Source organism: Scyliorhinus torazame, chromosome 8 (assembly GCF_047496885.1).
Source record: "Scyliorhinus torazame isolate Kashiwa2021f chromosome 8, sScyTor2.1, whole genome shotgun sequence".
In the NCBI taxonomy this organism is placed as follows: domain Eukaryota; kingdom Metazoa; phylum Chordata; class Chondrichthyes; order Carcharhiniformes; family Scyliorhinidae; genus Scyliorhinus; species Scyliorhinus torazame.
In genome coordinates this window covers 78381823-78407811 of record NC_092714.1, presented here as the reverse complement: position 1 = coordinate 78407811, position 25989 = coordinate 78381823, and the positions used below count along the sequence as shown (strand labels likewise).

The following is a 25989-nucleotide window of genomic DNA, read 5'->3' as shown; positions in this document are numbered from 1 at the left end:
CTTTTTTTTTTTTTTTAAATTGAGAGTACCCAATTATTATTTTTTTTAAATTTCCAATTAAGGGGCAATTTAGTGTGGCCAATCCACCTATTCTGTACATTTTTGGGTTGTAGGGACGAAACCCACGCAGACATGGGGAGAATGTGCAAACTCCACACGGACAGTGCCCCAGGGCCTGGATTCGAAACCGGGTTCTCAGCGCCGTAGGCAGCAGTGCTAACCACTGTGCCACCGTGCTAACACCACCAGCTCTGAATATTTCCAGCTACAGAGAGGAACAAGAGAGTTGCCCCCTGTCCCCACTATTGTTCGCGCTAGCGAACGAGCCCCTGGCGTTAGCCTTGCGGGATGCGAAAAGCTGGAAGGGCATCCGGAGAGGAGACAGAGAGCACAGAGTGTCACTCTATGCAGATGACCTGCTCCTCTATGTCTCGAAGCCACAGGAGGGACTGAAGGCAATACTGCAGATCCTGAAGAGGTTTGGAACCTTTTCCTTCTACAATCTTTTTTTTTTAATTTAGAGAACCCAATTCATTTTTTTTCCAAACAAGCAGCAATTTAGCATGCACATCTTTGGGGTGTGGGGGCGAAACCCACGCAAACACGGGGAGAATGTGCAAACTCCACACCATGCTGCCCTTGTGCTACAATCTTAACCTGGGCAAAAGTGAGGCATTCCCAGTGAACCCAAATGGGGGAGGGGTGGAGCTAGAGGGGCTCCCATTTAAAACGGAACAGAACAGATTCCGTTACCTGGGGATCCAGATAGCCAGAGATTGGACACAGATCCACAAGTGGAACCTGACCAGCCTGGTGGAGGAAGTAAAAAAGGACATACAAAGGTGGGGCTCACTCCCACTCTCCCTGGCGGGGAGAGTGCAGACGATCAAGATGAACGTACGTCCGAGGTTCCTGTTCCTGTTTAGATCCACACTGATCTTTATCCCCCACGGTCTTTTTCCAAAATATGACAGTCTAATCATGGCGTTTGTGTGGGGGCGGGGTAAGAACCCGAGAATTCCCAAACCGATACTGCAAAGGCTTTACCGAACCTACAGTACTACCACTGGGCAGCAACGGCAGAAAGAGTGAGGGGATGAGTACATGAACCCGGCACAGAGTGGGTACAAATGGAGGAGGCCTCCTGCGAAGGAATGACCCTCCGGGCCCTGGCTACAGTAGCACTCCCATCCCCTTCAACAAGATACACAACGAGCCCAGTGGTACCGGCCACGCTGAGAACATGGACCCAGCTCAGACAACACTTCGGGATAACTAAAATGTCCCTCATGGCCCCCATCTGCGGCAATCACAGATTCCCCCACAGCCATGCTAGACACCACCTTCAAAAGATGGAGGCGGAATGGGGGAACAAAAGTCGGTTTTTTTTTTGTTACATAGGGCACAGACTGGCGACACTGGACAAACTGACGAGGAAGTGGAAACTAACAAAAGGACAGGAAATGAGACACCCCCAAATAAAACACTTCCTACTTAAAGAGACAGTAGAGTGCTCTCAGAAACTACAATACTAGAGGACATGATAGACACAAGCAGCAAGGAGGGGGGTGGGGGGGGGCTTTGTGGGAAAATATACAGACAGTTACAGAACAGAGCCCGAACACCACTGGACGAGACCAGACAAAAATGGGAGGACAAACTGGGGACAGAGGTAGGGTGGGGACTCTGGAGCGAAGCACTGAGCAGGGCTAACTCCACCATCTCCCGCACAAGGCTCAGCCTAAGACAGAAGGAAAGTAGGAAACCACAAAAGAAGAGAAAAGGGGGTAACCCCCCCCCCCCCCCCCCGAAAATAAAAGCGAAGCACAGCCGAAGCCAACGGGGACGGGCAGGAGGAGTATGCAGGGGGGGGGGGGAGGGGATGCAAGGTGGGGAGGACCATAGACTGATCCAGAGGGCGGCAAAATGTATATAGGGTCAATTAAAAGACAAAATAAACCTTACTGTATAAAAAAGTAAATTAACACAGGTAAGAAAATGTATATATACACAATTGTTTATAAATATAAGAAATGCCAATAAAAAGCTTTAAAAAACATTTCCAACACTTTACCCTCACCTCCCTCTGTTTTAGACACTATCCTGTCCTATAGTCCCTGGGCCAGCAGGTGGGAAAAGGACAGTACCTGCTTCCTGACAAAATCCCTCACCTGTAAATATCGGAACCCATTCCGGCGGGCAACTCAAATTCCTCCACCAAGCTGGGCATTGATTGATGAGCATCAATCAACTCTCCTAGTGCTTTATGCAGTCTAATACGCCAGTAACTTAGTTAATTCTCTCCATTATGGATAACTGAAGTTGAATTTATATGGGTTCATATATCTTACAGTAAAATTCCTCACCTCTATAAAAGTGGAAACATAATATTTCAACAAGATTTCACCAAAAAAGTGTAATTTATGCAAGATTACCTGCAGTAACTGAACAACATTTGGTGATTTGTTGAACATTTCTTGAAGTTGATGGAGTATGATGTTGTGGCAGTTACTACAGCCAGAATTCGGACCTACCGTTCCTAATGAAATGTGGAATCGCTGATGACTGGGATTCCATTGGATGGTTATCTGTAATATAAAATGCCTTTTCTTTTAAAAAGGAAATTAACCATTTTTATGAAGGCATCTAATTCTAAATGAATAATTTTAGTTTTGTTTTCTTGTAGTCTGTAAACTATGTATTTACATTGCATGCTCTTTTAAAAGGAACAAAGATATTGCATATTTGCAAGATTAAGACAAGGATAGATAGCAAATGAACTGTACGTTGCTTACCGAGCTGCCTTTAGTGGCTCCATAGCATATGACAAGTTTACGGTAATTGTAGACACGTATCTCAGAGAAATGATTAAGGTGGGATGGTATTTCTAGAAAGTGAAAAGTTAGAAAATTAATCCTAGTTTTACTATTGCTGTTATTTCATAATTTAAAAACTTGAAATCATGATTAGTACCTGGCAAGGAACGTGCAAAATCTAGAACACAGTCATAGAGCTTAGCTACGCTATTTAAATCATTCAGGAATGCCTCGACCACCTTTCGACCTCCAACAGGCTCTGATAATAAACTTTCGTAAGTCAGATAGACGTGGCGTGTTGAACCTGGTGACGAAACAAAATCATGACAGGCAAAACCTATTGAAATTCATTTTACTGAGAACTCCCAAATATTTGTGCCAGTTATGAAAAATATTTTATTTTCTGTACCATACGACAATTGGACATATTAGCAGCTGCAGTTTCTCGACTGGTACAAGGATTTTAGATCTAAAATGAATACCGCAAAGCATCTTTTAATGATTTGATTGCTAAAGTAAAATGCTTCTAACCAGTTTTTGCAGTACAAGATCTAATTCCATACCAAACATGCAAAGATGAGATCTGTACTATGTAACATATAGCTAATTTATAAGTTTAGCTTTGATGCAATGTAGTTTCAATGTTTTTTTTAAATCAATGCTAAATTTGTGAAGTGCTAATCAGGTGTCAGGATCTTAGATCTTGAAACCAGACAACCTCCCTCCTCTTCAATCTGGTGTCAAGTTGGGTGTAACTCTGGACCCAGACTGCATTTAAGCTTATTAACATGTCGTACAAAGTCCAGCCGCTACATCGTAGTGATGCTGCAGAGTTACTCTGAATGCTCCCCAAGTTATTTTCTCATCGAAAACAATGTTCTACTTTCATAAATAGGCTTTTAAACTAGTGATTGTCAAGTTCAGTAGAAAGGAACAATATACATTCTAACCCAATTTATTTTTTGGCTTTTAACATATAGTTGCATCACTTGCAAACAAAACCTCATGACCCGTTGCGGGTCTGCCCCGTTACTGCTACTAACGAGGACAGAGAATTTGGAACGCCATTGGTTGACAGCAGGATTCTCTACTCCTGCCGTTTACCAATAGGATTTCCGATTGAAGCCGCCCCACGCCACCAGAAAACCCGCAGGTGGGGGGGGGGGGGTGCTGCTGGCAGGGCCAGATAATCCCACTGCCAGCAAACGGCAGGAGAATCCCGCCCCATATATCTAGTCATGGAACAACATTTATATTTTGGAGTAAAATATTTCATAAACTTTCTCAGACATGCAACATAGGTTTGATTTGGTTTGGTGGCATTTGTTTCCACCAAAAGCTTTCTGGATCAGTACTTTATTTTTGAACTCCAGAAAATGGGACAAAATAAGTAACAATTATAGCAGTAACTTTTCCACTAATTTGATTCAGCATGGATACTACACAACTCTCATACCCTACTACGGAGACTAAAAATAGCTCTTCACAAAGCTGTGATTTTTTTGTGTTTAAGACAATAAACAAACCATTCTAGTTTCCAGGTCATGTACAAGATGATCTGAAACAGTCAATGATTTGGATTTTGTTTATTGTCACGTGTACCGAGGTACGTGAAAAGTATTTTTCCGCGAGCAGCTCAACAGATCATTAAGTACATGAAAATAAAAATAAATAAATGAGATTTGAAGTAAAATAACTCTAAATTGAAGAGTTTTGAAAGTGGTCATCATGGATGTTCAAAAGTATCTACCTTGCTCTTTGGCAGAAGTACTGTTCAGTGGGCAATTGGCAAATACTAATTCTGCCACCCAGGTCCGATTATTTCTTCCCTGCAATCGGAATGTGCAATCCAACAAAGATCGATCTAAGGCCTTCTGCGTCTCCTCACTGACACTTGCACATGGAGGAATCCTGTAGAAAAACAAAAATTTACTTAGTTAAAAAGGCTAGGAATCCTGCAGCGTGTAACTCACCTCCTGATTCACCAAAGCCTGTCCACCATCTACACGGCACAAGTCAAGAGTGTAATGGAATACTCTCCACTTGCCTGGATGAGTGCAGCTCTAACAACACTCAAGAAGCTTCGCACCAATAACAATGCAGTCCGCTTGATTGCTACCCCTTCCACAAACATTCAATCCCTTCATCACTAACGAACAGTAGCAACAGTGTGTACCATGTACAAGATGCACTACAGGAACTCACCAAAATTCCTTAGATAGCACCTTCCAAACCCATGACCGCTATCATTTGAAGGTCAAGGGCAGCAGATACATGGGAACACCACCACCTGGAGGTTTCACTGCAACTCACTCACCACCCTAGCTTGGAAATATATAGTCATTCCTTCACTGTTGCTGGGTCAAACTCCTGTAATTATCTCCCTAACAGCACCGTGGGTGTACCTGTACCTCAGGGGCTGCAGCTCTTCAGGAAGGCAGATCATCACCACCTTCTCAATGGCAATTAGGGTCAGGCAATGAATGCTGGTCTAGCTAGCAACACTCACATGCCATAAAAGGTAAAAGTAAAGACCCTTAATTACCTGGAGATGAAGGGTCAAAAAAAGTAAAGGGACAAAGTTTATAGCCCAACTAAATACTACCAATCATTATTTAACATTACACCATAAGCCAAAGACTGAACTCCCATCTTAAGATCTCAAGAGTTCAAGTTCCAGCATCAACCTATCTTCAATGTAACTACTTCCAAGCCATTATCATAGAATTTACAGTGCAGGAGGCCATTCGGCCCTTCGAGTCTGCACTGGAAAGAGCACCCCACCCAAGCCCACACCTCCACTCTATCCCTGCAACCCAACTTAACCTTTTTGGACATTAAGGGGCAATTTAGCACGACCAACCCACCTAATCGGCACATCTTTGGACTGTGGGAGGAAACTAGCACCCGGAGGAAACCCACGCACACACGGGGAGGTTGTGCAGACTCCGCACAGACAGTGACCCAAGCCGGGAATTCAACCCGAGACCCAGTGAAGCAACAGTGCCAATCACTGTGCAGCCATATTGTGTATGACAAAATGGACAGACAGCAAAGCAACATTGTTAATTGTGCTTTGAAACTAAGGAGTAGGGATAGGCTTTTCTAACAGTTACATGGTACTAAGAGCACAGGAAAATGGTTATTCGGCCCAATACGTCCATCTCACTGTTCATGCTACATATGAGCCCCTTCATACCATTTTTAAAATCGAATCCCATTACCATAACCTCCTATTCCTTTTTCTCTCATGTGCTTATCTAGCCTTTTCTTGGAGAAGTACAGAGGGGTCTGGGCAATGAATGCTTCGTGAACCAAATGTTGACTTTGGAATTTGGTGGAAATAGAATTTCTACCAAGTATTTCTCAAGCTGTAATTTAGATTAATAGCTAGCATTTGACTTGGGCATTACAAGGTAGTTAAGATAGCCAAGTTAATTGCCAGACAGTGGGAGTTAACTGTCTATTAACTTCAAATGGTTGCTTAAATAAGTGTTTATTACTATAGCATGAAGCTGACTTAGCAGTTGCAACTTGGATGTGAATCATAAGCACAGAGTGATAGGCAACAGAGTGCTTTGTGAACCGTGGTAATCAGGTATAGGGAGGAGGGGGGGGGACGGACGAGGGACGCTGTTCTTTATTCTTTCGTTTTATCTCCACTACCTGGGGTGTCATCTTTTATCCACAATTGGGAGACTTTACTAAATTAATAACTATTTAGCTTAAGTTAAACTAATCTAATAAATCATTTGGGTGAGGCAGGTAGTGTGTCATGACCGGAACACGTGGAAGTTTGTGAAGTGCACAGCAGTCCTGGACAATCATATCAGCAGTCAATGTCTGAGCCAAAGTTGCTCAAGCTGCAGAGTTGTTAAGCTGGAGTCTGAATTGCAGACACTGTGGGGCATCAGAATGGAGGCGAGTTGCCTGAATACTTTGTTCTGGGAGACAGTCACACCAGTGAGGTCAGTAGGACTTTAAAATTGGTCAATTGTTAGGGACAGGGGGTATGATTGAGTCAGGTAGGTATGGAGCGCCAGCATGTGGTAATAGGAAAGCCTCAGCCCTGGACTTTTGACCAACTTGTATGAGATGATTGATACCTGTGTGGATGGGTACAAGGACTGCAGAGTGGATAAGCAAACTGACCATGGCACCATGCTCCTGAATGCTATTCAAGTTATGCCAGTGGAAAGGAATATGGTAGTGAAAGGTGACAGTATAGTCAGGGATAATAATGCAAAGAACAAGAACAAAGAAATGTACAGCACAGGAACAGGCCCTTCAGCCCTCCAAGCCCGTGCCGACCATGCTGCCCGACTAAACTACAATCTTCTACACTTCCTGGATCCGTATCCCTCTATTCCCATCCTATTCATGTAAATGTTCATGTAATGTTCCCTTGTGTGAGTTCCAACAGTTGCATTGCCAGCCTGGTGTCAGGGATAAGGACAGCTCCTTGTAGCTGGGGATGAGCGTCTTGTTGTCCTGGTCCACATAGGAACCAATGACATAAGTCAAAGTAGAAATGGTGTTCTGTTCAGATGCATGTGTCATGTGAGAGTACCTTTAAGAAATGGGTGTTTATATAAATACCTGTAGTGAGAATACCTTTAGAAATGTTTACTACTGCAACGATGTCAGAGAGTGGGTGGAGCTGGGCTGTGTCAGCTTTTTACTTTCGTTTCTGAGCAGGCTGCAGGGTGTGTTTTAGTTTTGTTTTCAATATTGGAGCTGAAGCCAGACCAAGCAGGTGTACTGCTGTTCTCTCTGCCATCAAAAGATTATCTTTTGATCATTTGGTGAATTCAGAATTATAAATGTTTTCAGTAGTGACTTTAACCTGATGTGCTTCTGTTAAAAGGTTTTGTTTTTAAGTCGTATGGATGTTAAAAGGAAAGCTTAAAGGATTACTTAGTGTTGTAGTCTTTGGGAGTTGTATTTGAATTAATGGTTGCTAAGATGTTCACTGTATGTTTTAAAAAGGTTAACTTGAGTTCATAGAATAAACATTGTTTTGCTTTAAAAAAAATACTTTTCCATTTCTGCTGTAGCACACCTGTAGAGTGGACCATGTGCTCCCCATACCACAATCTATTAAAAGTTGTGGGTCAGGTGAACTCCATGATACACTTTGGGGTTCTCTAAACCCTGGCCCATAACACTTGGAGGAGTCAGAGTTCAAATTCAAATGTCGAACCTCAAACATAATAATCTCTGGATTGTTACCTGAGACGCATGCTAATTGGCATAGAGCCAAGCAGATCAGAATTAAACATGCGGCTCAAAAAAATGTGGGAAAATGGGATTTCAATTCATTGGACACAGGCACCAGTATTTGGGAGTTGCTCCATGGGAATGAGTTCCACTTAAACCAGTCTGGGGTCAGTGACCCAGCAAATCATATAACTAGGGCTATGGTCTTCAATGTAAAGGGAGGGGGAAATGAAAGGAGATTTAGAAGTTCACAGAGAAACTAAGAAAATAGAACAGCGCAGCTATTTGGGTAAAGACAAGCAGATTGGGACACGAAGGGAACAGTGGGTTGGTGCAGACTCGATGGGCCGAATGGCCTCCTTCTGCACTGTATGTTCTAATCTAATCTAATCAGAATTTAATGGTAATAGTCCATCTAAAATTAGGTCCATGCAAAGAATAGTAGCAAAAAACAAAATTAGAGGCTCTTTATCTGAATCGGCTAAGCATTCACAATAAGCTAGATAAACTAGCAGCATAAATTGTGATAAATGCTTTAGATCTAGTCATCATTATATAGACGTGATAACAAGATGACCAAGGTTGGGAAATAAATGTTCCAGGGTACACATTTCAAAGTCAGGTTGAATGGAAAAGGAGGGAAAATAGGATGACATAAGAACAGTAGTAAGAAAGGATCTTGGCTCAGAAGACCAAAATGTAGAATCAATATGGGTGGAGATTAGGAATAAGGATCTGAAAATCCTGGTGGCAGTAGGTTATGGCTCCCTAAAAGTAGTTACATCATTAGAGGGCTATGAAAGAAATAACTAGACCTTGTAACAAAGACAATATAATAGAGGAGGCAGTAAGTGGTGGTACTGTCACTGGACTAGCAACCAGAGCCCCAGGGTAATGCTCTGGGAACCAGGTTCAAATCCCACCATGGCAGATGGTGAAATTTAATTCAGTTAAAAAAGACATCTGTTGAATGGGTATCCGGTGGAGATTTATAAAAAGTTCTCTGAGATAGTGGGGCAGGTGCTGGTTAGGGTTTTTAACGAGGCAAGAGACAAGAGGGGTTTTACCCCCGACGATGTCACAGGCCACCATCTCCCTAATATTGAAACGGGACAAAGACCCGGAGGCATGTGGGTCCTATAGGCCGATCTCTCTGCTCAATGTAGATGCTAAAATACTGGCCAAGCTCTTGGCGGCTAGGATTGAGGACTGTGTGCCGGACGTTATTATGGAAGATCAAACCGGGTTCGTCAAGGGCAGGCAGCTGGTGGCCAACCCAAGGCTGCTGAATGTGATCATGATGCCCCCGGAGAGTAGGGAGGCAGAGGTAGTTGTGGCAATGGATGCCGAGAAGGCTTTCGACCGGGTTGAGTGGGACTATTTATGGGAGGTGCTGGGATGATTTGGTTCTGGGAGGGCTTTATCGACTGGATCAGACTGTTGTACCAGGCTTCAGAGGCTAGCGTTAGGACGACTAGGATGACATCTGACTATTTTAGACTGTACCGAGGGACGAGGCAGGGGTGCCCCCTCTCCCCACTGCTGTTTGCGCCAGCAATTGCCCTGAGAGCTTCTAGGGGTTGTTTCGTTGTACGCCGATGACCTGCTCTTATACATCACGGATCCAGTGGCTGGGATGGATGAAATCATGGGAATCCTGAGGGAATTCGGCCGGTTCTTGGGGTATAAACTGAACATGGCAAAAAGTGAGTTGTTTGTAGTCCCAGCGAGGGGCCAGGAGGGTCGGCTGAGGGGGCTGCCATTTAGGTTAGTAGGGGACAGTTTTAGATACTTAGGGATACAGGTCGGTACAGAGCGGGACTGGGGCCGGTTGCACAAGTTGAACTTATCTCGGTTGGTGGAGCAAATGAGGGTCGAGTTCTGGAGGTGGGATGCGCTCCCACTGATACTAGCGGGGAGAGTGCAGACGGTTAAAATGACGATCCTCCCGAGATTCCTGTTCGTATTCCAGTGTCTCCCCATTTTAATTCCGCGGTCTTTTTTCAAGGTCAATAAAATGATTATGGGATTTGTGTAGGCAGGAAGGTCCCCGCAGGTGAGGAGATTGATGTTCGAGAGGAACCGAGGAAGGGGGCTGGCGCTGCCAAACCTTAGTAATTACTACTGGGCGGCCAACATAGCTATGATAAGGAAGTGGATGGTGGGTGCGGGGTCGGTTTGGGGGCGGATGGAGGCCACTTTGTGCAGGGGCACCAGTTTGGCAGCCCTGGTTATGGTGCCCCTGCCGCTCCCGCCGGCACGGTACTCCACCAGCCCTAGTGGTGGCGACCTTGCAGATCTGGGCCAATGGAGAAGGCTTGTGGGGGAAGTGAGAGCATCAGTTTGGTCCCCAATTTGCATCAATCACCGGTTTGCCCCGGGGAATATGGACGGTGGGTTCCGAGCATGGCGGAGGGCTGGGATTGAGAGGATGGGGGATTTGTTCTTGGAAGGGAGTTTCCCGAGCATGAGGGCGTTAGAGGAGAAATTTGGGCTGGTGAGAGGGAATGAGTTCAGGTACTTGCATGTGCGGGACTTTATATCCAGACAGATTCCATCCTTCCCACTTAGGGGGATCCAAGACAGGGTAGTGTCCAGTGGATGGGCGGGGGAGGGGAGTGGAGGGCCACAGATATATAAAGAACTTATGGGGGCAGAGGAGTCGCAGACCGAGGAGCTGAAGCTTAAGTGGGAAGAGGAGCTCGGTGGTGAGATAGAAGAAGGCTTATGGGCGGAGGCGTTGAGCAGGGTAAACGCGACCGCAACATGCGCTAGGCTCACCCGGATTCAATTTAAGGTCGTCCACCGGGCCCACATGACAGTGGCCCAGATGAGTAAATTCTTTGGACTAGAGGACAGGTGCGCCAGATGTTCGGGAGGACCAGCGAACCATGTCCACATGTTCTGGGCATGTCCAAAACTCAGGGGGCACTGGCAGGGATTCGCAGTCATTATGTCCCAGGTGCTGAAAACAAGGGTGGTGAGGAGTCCAGAGGTGGCAATTTTTGAGGTTTCGGAGGACCCGGGAGTCCAGGAGGAGAGAGAGGCTGACGTTTTGGCCCTTGCATCCCTGGCAGCCCGGCGACGAATTCTGCTGGCATGGAGGCACTCAAAGCCCCCGAAGTCGGAGGCCTGGCTATCGGATATGGCGAGTTCTCTCGGTCTGGAGAAAATTAAGTTCGCTCTGAGAGCGTCATCGTCAGGGTTCACCCGGAGGTGGCAAGCATTTATCGACTTCTTCACGGAAAATTAATCGTCATCAGGTTGGGGGGGGGGGGGCAACGTAGATTAGGGGGTAGTTAGGCGGGTCCTTGTAGGAGGGGAGCTGGTTTTTGCACTATGCTGATTGTTCTTTGCACACTGTTTTGTATTGTTGTTGTTTACTATGCCAAAATGCCTCAATAAAACTGTTTATCAAAAAAAAAAGACATCTGGAAATAAAAGCCATGAAACCATTGTTGATTATTGTTTAAAAAAAAAAAAAAAAAAAAAAAAAAAAAAAAAAAAAAAAAAAAAAAAAAAAAAAAAAAAAAAAAAAACTCGTTCACAAATGTCCTTTAGGGGAAGGAAATCTGTCACCCTTATCTGGTGTGGCCTACATGTGACTCGAGATCCACAGCAATATGGTTGACTCGCAGGAATGGGCAATAAGTACTGCCCAGGGCGGGCAGCACGATGGCACAGTGGTTAGCACTGCTGCCTCACGGCGCCGAGGTCCCAGGTTTGATCTCGGCTCTGGGTCACTGCCCATGTGCAGTTTGCACATTCTCCCCGTGTTTGTGTGAGTTTCGCCCCCACAACTCAAAGATGTGCAGGGCAGGTGGATTGGCCTCGCTATATTGCCCCTTAATTGGAAAAAATGAATTGGGCACTCTAAATTTTTTTTAAAATGTGAAGCCAGCCAGCGACGCCCACATCGCATGAAGAATTAAAAACAAAAAAATAATTGTGGGGTCTTTAACCTTCATAAGGATTGGAACAAATTGGCAAAGGCAGTCCAGAGGATGTGTTTGTACAATAGTTTTGTGGCAGTTTCCCAGAACAACACATTGTGGAACCAGCAAAAAAAAACTATTTTAGATCTAGTATTGTGCAATGAGGTGCGGTTAATTAATAAACTCATTGCAAAAGATTTGCTGGGAAAAGTGTATACAAAGAATTCCATATATTAAGTTTCAAAGCAACATACTTTAGTCCTAAACAAGAATAATAAAACCCAATTATAAGGGATGCGGGGAGAACTGGCTATAGTAGATTGGATAAATAGATTAAAAGATATGGTAGTCGGTAAACATTGAATTATTTCTTTAAATGTTTCCCAAAGTATTCAACAGAAATGCATTCCAGTAAAAAAAAAACACTCAGCAAGAAAGATCCATCCATAGCTTACTAAGGAAGTTATAGACAGTATTTGATTAAAAGAATAGGCTTATAATGTGGCAAAGAATAGTAGTGAGCCTATGGATTGGAAACATTTTTGAAATCAGCAAAGGGCCTCCAAATGTTGATTAAAGAGGACAAAAACAGATAGAGAGCAAACTAGCCAAGAATTAAAAAAACAGATCGTGAGGCAATTTACAGGTATATAAAAAGGAGTAGCAGCTAAGTTAATGCGATCCATTCGAGGTAGAGGTAATCATTGTAAGAGAGACAGGAGAAATTATGAGGAAATGGCAAATTCTGTGAACAAATATCTTATGTCTTCAGAGTGGAAGGCACAAATTAAGTACCAGAAATTGAGGGTACCCAAGGAGCTAATAAGAATGAATAACTTAAGATATTTAATAACAGCAAAGAAAAAGTATTGACAAAACTCAAGAGGCTGAAAGCTGACAAATCCTGAGGACATGATGGCGTCCTTAGGTCCAAAAGAGGCAAGCTGCAGAAAAGAAGCAAGCCCCAACATCACCTAAAGGATACATCCTCAGCTCTCACCGACATGCTGGCTATGATTTTCTTTTACTTCCACAGATTAGAGAATAGTCCCAGCATCGCAAATATAACGCTACTATTCAAGAAAGGAGGAAGAGAAAAAAAGCCTGTTAGCCGATTCTTGCACTTGAAAATTATAGTTTAAAAAAAAAATTTCATTCACAGGATTTGGGTGTTGTTGGCTAGGCCAGCATTTATTGCCCATCCCAAATTGCCCTGAAGAAGGTGTTAATTCCTGTGGTGTAGGTACACCCAAAGCGCTGATAGGGAGTTCCACCTGAAAAGGCAATCTTCCTAATATTCCAATGCATCAAACAATGCTAACTTGGATTTATGTGATCGACAAATTTACAGTTTTGTGAGGATGCAATTTGTAGGATAGGTACTTCTGAGGGAACAAGAGATAGGAAGGACTTCAAAGGGCCACAACTTACTTGTCTGGTGAAAACATGACTCCTTGAAAATTAACATAGCAGCCAGTTGAATGTATTTTCTGTATAAAATCTAGCAAAGAGTTATTTTGGTGCAGAACCCCCATAAAGAACTCAGACAACATCAGAGGGTTTTTGGCCAAGGGAGAACGAATTTAAAAAAAATCTACAATATCTGTTACACAGTAAATATCTGTGTCAGGAAAGATTGGACGACTAGAAGAACAGTTTGGCTCACCACCATGGTTAATAGATATGTTGTTGCACATTGAAGTATTTAACTCCAACACTCCCTTTGACTCGCCCTGCTTCTGGTTGCAAGAAAATAGAGAACCAAAAGTCATAGATTTACACGAGACTGATCTATCTGAATTAAAGTTTGATGCTAATGCACAGAACTTCCAGACTTGGAGTAGAGTCAGACAACTGAAACATTTGCAGCCAAATCTCAATTCCTTCTACATGCAACTAAATTTGTAAATTTGTGAATACAAATACAGTTGACATAATTGCTTGAAGTTCATACCGTGTGTGATCCAGAGTGAACAAATGTTCACCCAATTATCAGAGTTTGCTAGTATGCATGAACATTTCTAACAATTGAACAATTTTGTTTCCTCTGTATTTGATGAATGGGCTCTGTTTTATCAGAAAGCAAGGGGGGGGAAGAGGGTAAGAAATGTTCCCTATTCTGTTGAATAATCAACAAAATAACATCTCCCTTGTAAAAGAAGGTAAGCAGTCTTACTGTATCCAAGTTGGATGAAAAAAGTTACCTTAGTATGCGTATAGCATGACTGCAGCCATCTCCTTCCACTTGAACTCCTTGGTGAGGAATCTCCATAGCTGAAAGCTTTAAAACAACACATGCACTGAACAATTGCATATTTTTGAAATAACAGCTTCAAAAACAGCAAATCATTTTTAGGTCCTAAATAAACAAACTTAGGAACATTTCATCATGCAGTAATAGATACAGTAATGAAGTTGGGCACAGTAAGACGGTAGTGTGCTGTGTGCAGTATTAAGCTCCACACTATTGGAAGAATATAGAGAATTTGGGGAATATACAGAATAGAATCACTAGGATGCTGCAAGGTATGAGAAAATACAAATATCAGCGTGTACTTGAAATACTTGGATCTTTTTCCAGTAAAACCCATATACTGATGATATAAATGTTTATTTAAAATTTAACAAAATGAGAATGTACCTTGAAGCAAACCTTTCCCAGTCATTGGGGGTCAAGAGTGAATGGGTATAGATACAAGATTAAACCAAAGAGATTTAGAATATAAAGCATGAGAGAGTTGTGAAGATGTGGAATTCACTTCGAGGGTTACTAGTTGGAGCAGGAATTATGTCAACATTCAAGAATAGATTTGACAGGTGGATGAAAGAAGAGGGTTGAAGGGACAAGGTGGAACAGGATGGATAAATGTGATTTGAATTATTTGTTCACATGAAGTGTAAGCACCAACATGGGAGAGATTAAACCAAAAAGGGCTGTTTTATGTTGCAACTTGTATAACCGTATCCAATAAACACTATTACAGAATACAAATGGGAATCTCTTGTTAATAGATTCAGCAAATTTAACTAATTTTCTTCTTTTCCTGCCAACTGAAAGTATTTCCAGCTGCTTGGGTACAGCTTCAAAAGCATCCTCCAAAACTTCATGTAAGTAGACATTTGAGCCTGGACAGAAAGTATTAACAGGCCACTTGATTGGAGGGATGTGGCAAGGTAAATCCAATCTCTACTTCACCTGATATTCTCACAGGTGCATTTTCCAGCAAAGGTTACTGCTTAGCAATCAGTGGAAGGATACTCCTCGGACTGAGATTTGCAGATGGCAGCTTGCAGCACTCTTCACTCTTTACCCCCAGCTCAGATGATCTGACTGAGCACAAATGGTGAACTGAACCTCAACCATTTTGGTTTGTATGGCAGTTATTTCCTATCCTTATCAAGCAAGTCAAAATAAAGGTGTTATTGAGTTTGGCCGTTTGGGCCCTTATTTTACTAACATCATGCCTCTAATACTCTGCAGAATTCGGATCCTGGGTTTAAAATCAGCCAGACGTTAATATTTGTACCTTTGTCACTGTCAGCTTACTGGGGTCTGTTAAAAGTAAACTTTGCATGACCATAAAAGCCAAATAAAAGCTCACCTCTAAAAGCATTAGAAAAATATCCAACACAGGAAACATTGTTGATGTATCGTCAGTCCAAAGATATAATGTGTAAGACAACACAGCAATTCTCAAGAGCACGGAACACCATCCAGAGTGGCTAAAGATCAAGTCAACTGGCGGTAGATTTGGACAAGTCTCACCAATAAATGCTAAATGAAAACTATGAAAAGAGTAACTCTACCATCAACGAAAAAGGACAAAAGAATGACAAGTCCTGGCCCACAAACCAGGTCAACTGGATGTCAAATCTCTCCATGCTGTATTGGAGAATGCATCTGGTACTCACTTAGATCAAGAACTCCCTTTCACGGGCAGCATGGTGGCGCAGTGGTTAGCACTGCTGCCTCACGGCACCGAGGTGCCAGGTTCAATCACAGCTCTGGGTCACTGTCCTTGTGGAGTTTGCACATTCACCCCGTGTTTGCATGGGTTTCACTTCCACAACCCAAAGATGTACAGGTTAGGTGGATTGGCCACGCTAAAATTGCTCCTTAATTGGAAAAAATGAATCGGGTACTCTAAATTTTTTTTTTTTTTTAAGTCCCTTTCACTGTATACATTATAAGTTTAAATGTGTTACAAGTGTGGTTCTGCTGAAGATACCTCCTCAGATTCAGTGGCTCCTAAAAGACTACTTGCGCAGCACACCTTTGTTAAAAACACTCGGCTGCCTTCTTCGTTGTTTTCCAATTTCATTCTCATTGCTGTTGATGGGACTGTAATTTGCATAAATTGGCATTTACCTGTATCACAACTGTGGCCAATATTCAAAATACCTGACTGAGCGTGAAGTGCTTTGGGACATCCTGAGATCGCAGAAGGCACTATATAAATGCAAGTTGTGGGGTGGTACAATGGCACCTTGGCTAGCCCTGCTGCCTCAGCACCAGGGACCTGGGTTTAATTCTGGCCTTGGGTGATTGTCTACGTGGAGTTTGCACCTTCTCCCTGTGCCTGCGCAGGTTTCCTCCTGCTGCTCCAGTTCCGTCCCACAATCCAAAGATGTGCAGGTTAGGTGGGGTTACAAGGCTAGGGCAGGTGAGTGGGCCTAGGTAGGATGCTCTTTCAGAGGGTCGGTGAAGACTCAATGGGTCTGATGTGCAAAACCACTGATGGCTATTTCTATTTTTTGGTGGTCATTTCCTACCTTTTCTGTGGTATAAGACCAATACATTGGAGCACTGACTCACTGAGAAACAGTGTTTTCAATGAAGATTGAATGATCAGAAGGTTATTAGAAAGAGATTACATTTTCAAAAATGTGAAAGTTTCTTACCTCACAACGAAGTCCAATAAATGGCATGTTTGAGTCACACATAGCTACCAGGTGTGCTAGGACTTTATTAAAGGCACACACTTCCCCTGTCCTCTTGGGTTTCTTAGGTTCTATAGGTCCTTGATCAGCAGGCAACTACAATTAGAACATATTTGTCAATTATTAGAGGGTTTTAAAGAAAATCTTAGCATGTCAAGCTGTCTTCCGAAGGCAAATTTTGCAAAGCACTGGCTTGCAGCTTGAAGCATCGCAGCTCTTGAAATGTTATAGAATCAATTGTGAAATTCTGCATCCTGATATCCTGTGCTCCATTTCACAGTGCAAAAACCATTGAGCTTTCTGCAGGCTGTACGAGTAATCAGCACAATTCTCTGTTCATCCGATCCTGATGTAAATTGGTCCTATGGTGCATTCAACTTTGATAAAATGCTACAGCACCGAAACAGTCCACTTGGCACATGTTTTTTTTACAAGCCAGTCTAGTTCCACTCCCCTGCCTATTCGCCATATCATTTGATATTTGTTGAATAACTATCCAATTCTCTTTTAAAAAGAACATACTAACAAGGCTCTTTATGTGCATTTTAAACTGTCTCTGCTTCTTTAAGTAATTATCTTAAATATATGATCCATATTACCATGTTACAAACTAGTGGGAACAATCTGCAATTATTTACTTTACAATCTTCTTGATCTTGAAGACCGAATTAAGTCACTCCTTAACCTTCTAAGTTGTAATGAAAAGGTTCCAACTTCTCAAGGGTCTCTTCGCAGTTGTAACCTCTTTTCAACCAAGTAACTCCCGACTGAATCTATGCTGTACCTTTTTCCATTGCTTTTATATCATTTTCCAATAGTATCTGAAACTATACACAATATTCCATCGGCAGCCTAAGATACTGTACAGATTCAAATTACCACTTTGCTTAATGATTCAGTGCATTGAGATACAAAATCAAGTGTTCTTTTCATGACCTTATATAGTTGCACCATCTTCTTTATAAACAAATGCATCTGCTCCGCCCAACAACACGGATGAAGAGCGTGTGAAAAGGAAACAGCGAAGAGAAACAAATATCTATGATTAAATCACCAAAGTGACAATGGTGTAAAGCAAAAAAGGCAATGAGAAATAAATGATTTAAGTAGTTCTACATCCTCAAGTACTTTCCATCTCTCTTTCAAAACCTCCACCATAACTCACGTTTCAAGCTACACGCCCTTGGCCTCTCTTGCAAACCACCCACCTATAACTTTCTTTTTCTCTCAAGTCCTGAAAATGTTATCTCCCAAATCCAAGCCCATTTCCCCCATAATTTTATCTCTTCAAATCACATTTTGTTCCCATCACAGCATCCAAACAGCCCTAACCAAGGTCAGAACGAACATTCTTCTTTTAGGGTGATAATGTTGTATCATCCCTCCTCATCCTCTCTGCAGTGTTTGTTATAGTCAAGAATATCATCTTCTCCAATGCACTTCCTTTCCTGTCCAGCTCAGTGGGATTACCTTCACTTGGTTCCACTCTTCCCAATCTGATCGCAGCAATAGCATCCTTGGCAATGGATTTCCTTCTCACCCCAACATTATCTAAAGGATACATCCTCACCTCTCACCTACATGCTGCCCTTTGGTGCCTATTTGCAGGCTGAAAAACAGCTTCCAGATGTATCCTGGCAGCACTGAATGTTTTCTCGCCACCATTTAACGTAAGAAACTTGAGGAATAAGCTTGAGTTGGCCCTTTGAACCAATACTATCATTCAATAAGATAGATAGCTAGAACATAGATAGATCATGGCTGATCTTCTACCTTATCAAGGTAGGGGCAGAAGTAGCAATTTGGCCATATTACTCAATAAGATTGTGGCTGATCTGATTGTGTGGAGTTCCACATTTCCCATCTACCCCCAATAACCTTTGATTTGCTTGCCTTAAAAGAATCTATCTATTTCCACTGTTGAAATATTCAACGGCCCCATTCCACCACCTTCCGAGGCAGCAAGTTCCAGAGTCACTGAACGATCTTTTTTTTTTTCCCCAAAGTATTTCTATCCAACAAATTTTTAAGTTTTACAATTCATAACAACGCCATAAAAACCCCCAGCCCACTCAAGCCACCCCCCCTGAACAGTAACCAACTCACGAAAGTCCATGGTAAACAAACCCCAACAATTGTAGAACCCATCGCTCACCCGCAATTAGAGCAAATTTCACCTTTTCCAGGGTCAGAAGCTCCAGCAGGTCCCCCACCACGCCGAGGTACAGGGTGGAGAAGCTGACCTCCACCACAAGACCCGTCTACGAGCAATCAGCGAGAAGGCGGCCAAACATCTGTCCCCGCTCCCACCTGCAACTCCGGCTGGTCCGACACCCCGAATATGGCTCAGAGGGGACCGGGCTCGGTGTCCAAATGCAGAATACCCAAAATGGTGCTGAACACCATCCTCCAAAACCGTTCCAGCTTCGGGCAGGACCAAAACATACGTACATGATTCGCAGGACCTCTCAGACATCGCTCACATACATCCTCCACCCCTTCAAACAGCCAGCTCATCCTAGACTTTGTAAGGTGCACCCTGTACACTACCTTCAGCTTCATCAGCCCCAGCCTCGCGCACGCAGTTGAGGCATTTACCCTCCGCAGCACCTCACATCACCCCCAACTCTTCTTCCCACTTTGCCGTAACCCCCTCCATGGACACCTCCTCCAAAATGACGCCCCCCTGACAGCACCGCTTCCAGGGACGAGGGAGCAGGCGCTAACAGGAAAGTCGGGAAGACCTTCATGAAGTCCCGCACCTGCATGTACCTGAAGCTCTCACCCAACTCCAACTCACAAATCGCCCTCCTAGGAACAGGTCCTTCATTTCCTTAATCCCCCCTCTCCTCCCATCTCAGAACCTTGCTTCCATCCTCCCCAGCTCAAATCCATGATTCCCCCTAATTGGCATCCCGCCCTGACCCAGCTCACAGCCTAAAATGTTGCCTAAACTTACTCCAGATCTTCAACATGGCCACTACCATCGGACTCACAGTATACTTCCCTGGGGCCATAGGGAACGGCGCTGTTGCCAGTACCCGCAACCTCGACCCTCTGCAAGAGTCCGCCTGCATCCTCACCCACAAAGTTCCCCCACCTCCCTGCTCCATCCCCGAATCTTTTCTGCATTTGCCAACCAATAATAATACATAAAATTTGGGAGGCCTAACCCCCTCTCACACCCACACTCCATCCCTCTGCAGCATCACCTTCCTAAACCTAGCCACCTTCCCTTTCCATGAGAAGATCAGCCTGGCCACCCCCTAAAAAGCACCTTGGGCAAAAAGACCAGCAGGCATTGAAACAAAAAGAATTGCGGCAAAACATTCATCTTTACTGCCTGCATCCGGCCCACCAACGACAGATGGAGATTGTCCCACCTCAGCAAACGAGCCTTCACCCTCCCCACCAAGGTAGTGAATTTAAACTTCCGAATCCGTGCCCAATCCCGATCCACCTGCACCGTCAGATACCCAAAATGAGACGCCGCCAGATGAAGAGGCTGCTCCCCCCAGCCCATGCAAGGGAAAATCACAAAGTACTCACTTTTCCCTAAATTTAATTTGTACCCTGAAAATGTCCCAAATATCTGGAGCAACCCATTATGCTCCCCACCGAAGAGCTTGGCTCCGAGATATATAGCAACAAGCTATCTGCATAAAACAACATCCTACGTTCCATCACCCCCCACCTCACTGTCCCGTTCCACAACCCCGAGCTCCTCAGCACAATGGTCAAGGGCTCTATAACCAACGCAAACAGAAGGAAGGACATGGGGCATCCCTGTCTCGTACTCTGGTGCAATGCAAAATACCCTGAGTTCACAGTATTTTTGCTCGCCCTTGGCTCCTTATATAGCAGCTGCACCCACGCCACAAACTTCAGCCCAAACCAAGATTTCTCCAATACCAGCATCAAATAATTCCACTCCACCCATCAAATCCTTTCTTCCGCATCCAACGCCACCACCACCTCCGTTCCCTTCCCTCTGCCTGAGAAAGCACCACATTCAACAGCCCCTAATGTACTGAATTCATGTCAACATTGAGCAAGGACAGGATCATATATGCCAGTGATGCCTGTCCAGGATCACCCATGAAAGGTAGTTACTCAGAGAGATACTGGAGAGCCACGAAGAATTGTGAACCGGCATTCATCGCGTTACTCTGCCTCGAGGAAACAAAGAAGTGAAGGAAGAAGACGATGGAGAGGAGAGCAAAGAATAGATATTACTGTGAGAGAGCTATATGTGGTTCTTGTAAATAAAACAGCCATAAATCTGAAGATAGTGATATTAAAATCTTGATTTATACTTGGCTTAAATGCAAATCAATTATTTGATGCAAGCTTATTCAACTTCAAAATACACTATTAGAAACAGGTTATTCAATATTGATGAACACTGACAACACTAAAATTGACCTAAACTGACAAACTAACAGTTCTGGTTGTTTTTAAAATCAGACAAAAGTTCTCTCAGATATTCATTATTTTCTCAGATATTCAATTGTGGTATCGTGATGTGCTCATGCTTCCCCAACCAGAAGACATGACATTGCAGTCACTTCATGGAGACTGTTTTACAAGAACAAAGAATACAGCACAGCAACAGGCCCTTTGGCGCGCCAAGCCTGCGCCGATCACGTGTCCTATCTGGACCAACCGCCTGTATCCTTCTATACGCCGTCTGTTCATGTGCCTATCCAGATAAGTCTCAAAGGTCGCTAACGTTCCCGCCTCAACCACCTCACCAGGCAGTGTATTCCAGGCCACCACCACCCTCTGTGTAAAAAACCTCCCCCGCACAATTCCACTGAGCCTGTCCCCCCTCACCTTGAACTTGCACCCTCTTGTAATTGTCATTTTCGCTCTGGGAAAAAGCCTCCAACTGTTCACCCTATCTATACCCCTAATAATTTTATAAACTTATCAGGTCGCCCCCTCAGCCTCCGTTTCTCTAGGGAGAACAATCCCAGTTTATTCAATCTCTCCTCACAGCTATTACCCTCCATACCAGGCAATGTCCTGGTAAACCTTGTGTACTCTTTCTAAAGCCTCCAGGCCCTTCTGGTAGTGTGGTGACCAGAATTGGACCCAGTATTCCAAATGTGGCCTAATTAACGTTCTATGTAACTGTAACATAATTTTCACTCTTTTATACTCGAAACCCCGTTGTATGAAGGTAAGCATTCCAAATGCTTTCTTTACCACCATTTCCATCTGTGCTGCCACATTTAAAGATATATGGACCTGCACACCCATATCTCTGTGTATCAATGCTCATGATGGTCCTGCCATTTATTTTATAGCTCCCACCTGAATTGGATCTACCAAAATGCATCTCCTCGCATTTGTCCGTGTTAAATTCCACCTGCCATTTCTCTGCCCAATTTTGCACCCTATTTATACCCTGCTGTATTCTCTGAAAATCTTCATCACTATCCGCAACTCCTGCAATCTTAGTATCATCCGCAAACTTGCTAAATCAGACCCGCTCCGTTTTCTTCCCAGTCATTCATATATATTACAAGAGCAGAGGTCCCAGTACTGATCTCTGCAGAACACCACATTTTCTCCAATAATGTAACTCTTGCTGCAATGGCAGCCGATTCCGTCCTATTGAATGTGCCTCCATGGCGTCGCTGACCCATACGCTCCTGGTCCCTCAGCAGCAAACACATTGCAAGAAGACGTACAGAAAAGTTTCAAGTTATTTGTCTGCATGGGAACATTGATGTGCGCACACACATAGGGAATCTCTATCCAGGTTTGTGCTGACTCACCGAGGACTCTAACATACGCTATCGGATTTGCATGACAGTGTCTTTCTGCTGTAGAATGGTCTCCCGAAGGGAGAGTATAGTCCCCTTGATGTTGTCCACTGGAAAACTGCTCTGCATCATGGCAGAGCATATGGGGTCCATGTCCAGGGGTATGGAATTGCTGATGGACCACATCTGGGCAAACTCTTGGGCCGCAGCTTTGGCTGGAGAGGCCAAGGAATCTGCCAAATGTTTTGCTGCACATGGTTTTCAAGGCGGAGCTGCCGCCCGGAAGGGGTTGGTGGTGGTGTGTTGAGGGGGGGGAAACCACGAGGCTTACAGGAAAATCAGTCAAATAATTGCTCTCTCTGGGGGACAGAATTTATATTTTATGCAGGATTGTTCCTGCAGGCTTCTGAATGCTGGCGTTGGGAAACTCTGCATTGGCAGCTGACAGATGCAGACCACAGTGACCCTTAGGTCCTCAACCCTTCCGACACCTACCCGCATCCAGAGCAGGCACTTTGGAAAAACCCTGGTCCAGTAAACCTCCTCTGAACAGCCTCCAATGTGTTTACACCCTTCCTTAAATAGAGACCTAAACTGCACACAGTATTTGAGATGTGATCTCACCATGCCTTGTAGATCTGAAAAAACATTTAATCTCCTGTTCAATTCCTTTCATAATAAAGCATCCCGTTAAGGCTTCTTTATTCGTATATGCCAATCGCTGTGCAACTAGGCTCATGTACCATTTTCTTGTTATAGCTGCATGTTAACTTTGTGATTTATGCACAAGGACATGCAAGTTCCTATTTCCGAGTCTGTCACCATTCAAATTCCTTCTTTATTTTTCCCACCGAAGTGGATAACTTCACACCATGTCACATTGTTTTCCATTTATTAAGTTCTCGTCCACTATCACAACATGGGCGGCACGGTAGCACAGTGGGTAGCACTGCTGCTTCACAGGTTCGATTCCCGCTTGGGTCACTGTCTGTGTGAAGTCTGCTCATTCTCCCAGTGTCTGCGTGAGTTTCTTCTGGCTGCTCTGGTTTCCTCCCACAAGTACTGAAAGACATGTTGTTAGATGAATTGGACATTCTGAATTCTCCATCCGTGTACCCGAACAGGCGCTGGAATGTGGGGACTAGGGGCTTTTCACAGTAACTTCATTGCAGTGTTAATGTAAGCCTACTTGTGACAATAAAGATTATTATTGTGTCTATATTCCTCTGCAGCCTTCCTGGGTCCTCCTCAAAACATACCTACTCACCTGATTTATGTATTTCAGCAAACAGGATACGTGACTCTCAGCCCTTCATCAAAGACATTTGTATTACAATTATCCTGGAGTTAGAAAATGGTTTCAATTCTTCTAACTTTTCCTGAATGACTATTGCTCATGCCACATTCCTTGAAGTCCTGAAAGAACTGTACGGACTTTTAAAAAAATATCCAATTAAGGAGCAATTTAGTGTGGCCAGTCCACCTACCCTGCACATCTTTGGGTTGTGGGTCTGGGTCCTGTCCGTGTGGAGTTTGCACATTCTCCCCATGTTTGCGTGGGTTTCACCCCCACAACCCAAAGATGTGAATTGGCCACGCTAAATTGCCCCTTAATTGGAAAAAATGAATTGGGTACTGTAAATTTATTTTCAAAAAATCTTTGGGTTTGGGGGTGAGATCCACACCGACATGGGGAGAATGTGCAAACGTCAGAACTGTATAGATTCGAGGTAAAATCAAATTATTGCGGATGCTGGAAACTGAAACCAAAAGAGAAAATGCTGGAAAATCTCAGCAGGTCTGGCAGCATCTGTAGGGTGAGGAAAGAGCTAAGGGAGAGAAAAGAGCTAAGGGAGAGAAAAAAGCTAACGTTTCGACAAAGCTTTGACAAAGTGTCACCTGGACTCGAAACGTTAGCTCTTTTCTCTCCCTACAGATGGTACTGAGATTTTCAAGCATTTTATCTTTTGGTGTATCGACTTGAGCCTGGATGGCATCGCTTGGGATTCACCCATGTTTTCCATATAGAGTACACTGGAGTACTCTGATAAAATCTATTTATCTGCCATCAAACAGGGATTGCCCATCATGCAGCTGCATATTGCAGTCCGGATTAGGCGTTAAAAGATAGCATTGTGGCATGCAACATTGAGATCGCCCCTCAAACTACTCCGCTCCTTTTGCACCTTTACAGGTACAAGTGGCAATATTTCCCTTTGGTTAAGAGGGAGAAGAAAGAGAAAATAATTTCTACTGAGGTGGTATATAAAGGGCTATTGATGCTGGGCAAGTGAAAACCTTCTCCTTCAGAAGCACAGATACAAGTTTATGTGGGGCCCAATGTCAAAGAATTATAAGAATTATAAGTAATATAATTCCAAACAGCCTAATGGCATAGCAACGATAGGCGACACAGCAAGTGGTACAAAATGATACCTAACATTTTATAGCTGTCAATCAACTGCACTCGAGCTCAAGCTAATGGATGTCAATCTTAACTGCAATACTCAACATTCACCACAGGATGGCATTGTAGTAGTGCACTTCCCAGAGAACGGAGACGAGAGCCACCGACATCTTAGAGACAGAATCTTAGAGCAGTATTCTTCAAAGTCGGGGGCGCGACCCGCGGGTGGGTCGCAGGCGGTTTTCGGGAGGGTTGCGGAGCCGTTGTCCACGGCGCTCCCGATCGTGCAAATCCCCACGCAGCAACCAGCTTTTCATAACGCCGGCTGCAAGCGGCCGCGAACATGTTTAAAAAGAAAATTTGGCCGCATTGCGCATGCGTGCTGATAATCGGGCACGCATGCGCAGTGCGGCCGCTAATTTTTTTAGCGGTTGCAGCTTTTTGTTTTACAAGTTCTGTAGTGGTTTTTATTCATTTATTTTATTCATTTAATTCTTATTTTCTTCATTTATTTTATTTACAAGTTCGGGGGGGGTTTACTTGATAAAATTTTACAGGAAAAAAATTCAGAACTTTGGACAAATGGAGACTCCATACTTTCTGACACCAGAAGGCTTCACCTTCATCCAACAGGTTCCATTGGAGGAGCGTGTACGAGGGCCAAAGGGACCCAAAACCATTTCCTCCATATATGTCAGCAGCAAACAAGGTAAGAGAAAATGGTGGGTCGCGCAGGTCGGCCGGCGTGGGTCGTGAAGGTCGGCCGGCGTGGGTCGCGAAGGTTGGCCGGTTGGTAAAAATGGGTCCACGGAAAAAAAGTTTGAAGAACACTGTCTTAGAGCATGGGAGAAGGTCATTCGACCATCATGTCTGTGTCAGCTATTTGATAAAGCTAT

At 43.8% G+C, this 25989-nt stretch overlaps 1 protein-coding gene across 1 annotated transcript in view; it reads right to left on the bottom strand.

The window, feature by feature from the left end:
• The window catches only part of med14 (mediator complex subunit 14), a 128220-nt gene that overhangs the window by 70815 nt on the left and 31416 nt on the right, over window positions 1-25989 (bottom strand). Inside the window, exons 15-20 of the mRNA XM_072513866.1 lie at window positions 16874-17008; window positions 14176-14252; window positions 4567-4727; window positions 2974-3120; window positions 2796-2887; window positions 2436-2588 (exon numbers count right to left, since the gene is read on the bottom strand). Coding sequence (XP_072369967.1) covers window positions 2436-2588; window positions 2796-2887; window positions 2974-3120; window positions 4567-4727; window positions 14176-14252; window positions 16874-17008 — 765 coding nt within the window. The remainder of the gene's footprint in view (window positions 1-2435; window positions 2589-2795; window positions 2888-2973; window positions 3121-4566; window positions 4728-14175; window positions 14253-16873; window positions 17009-25989) is intronic.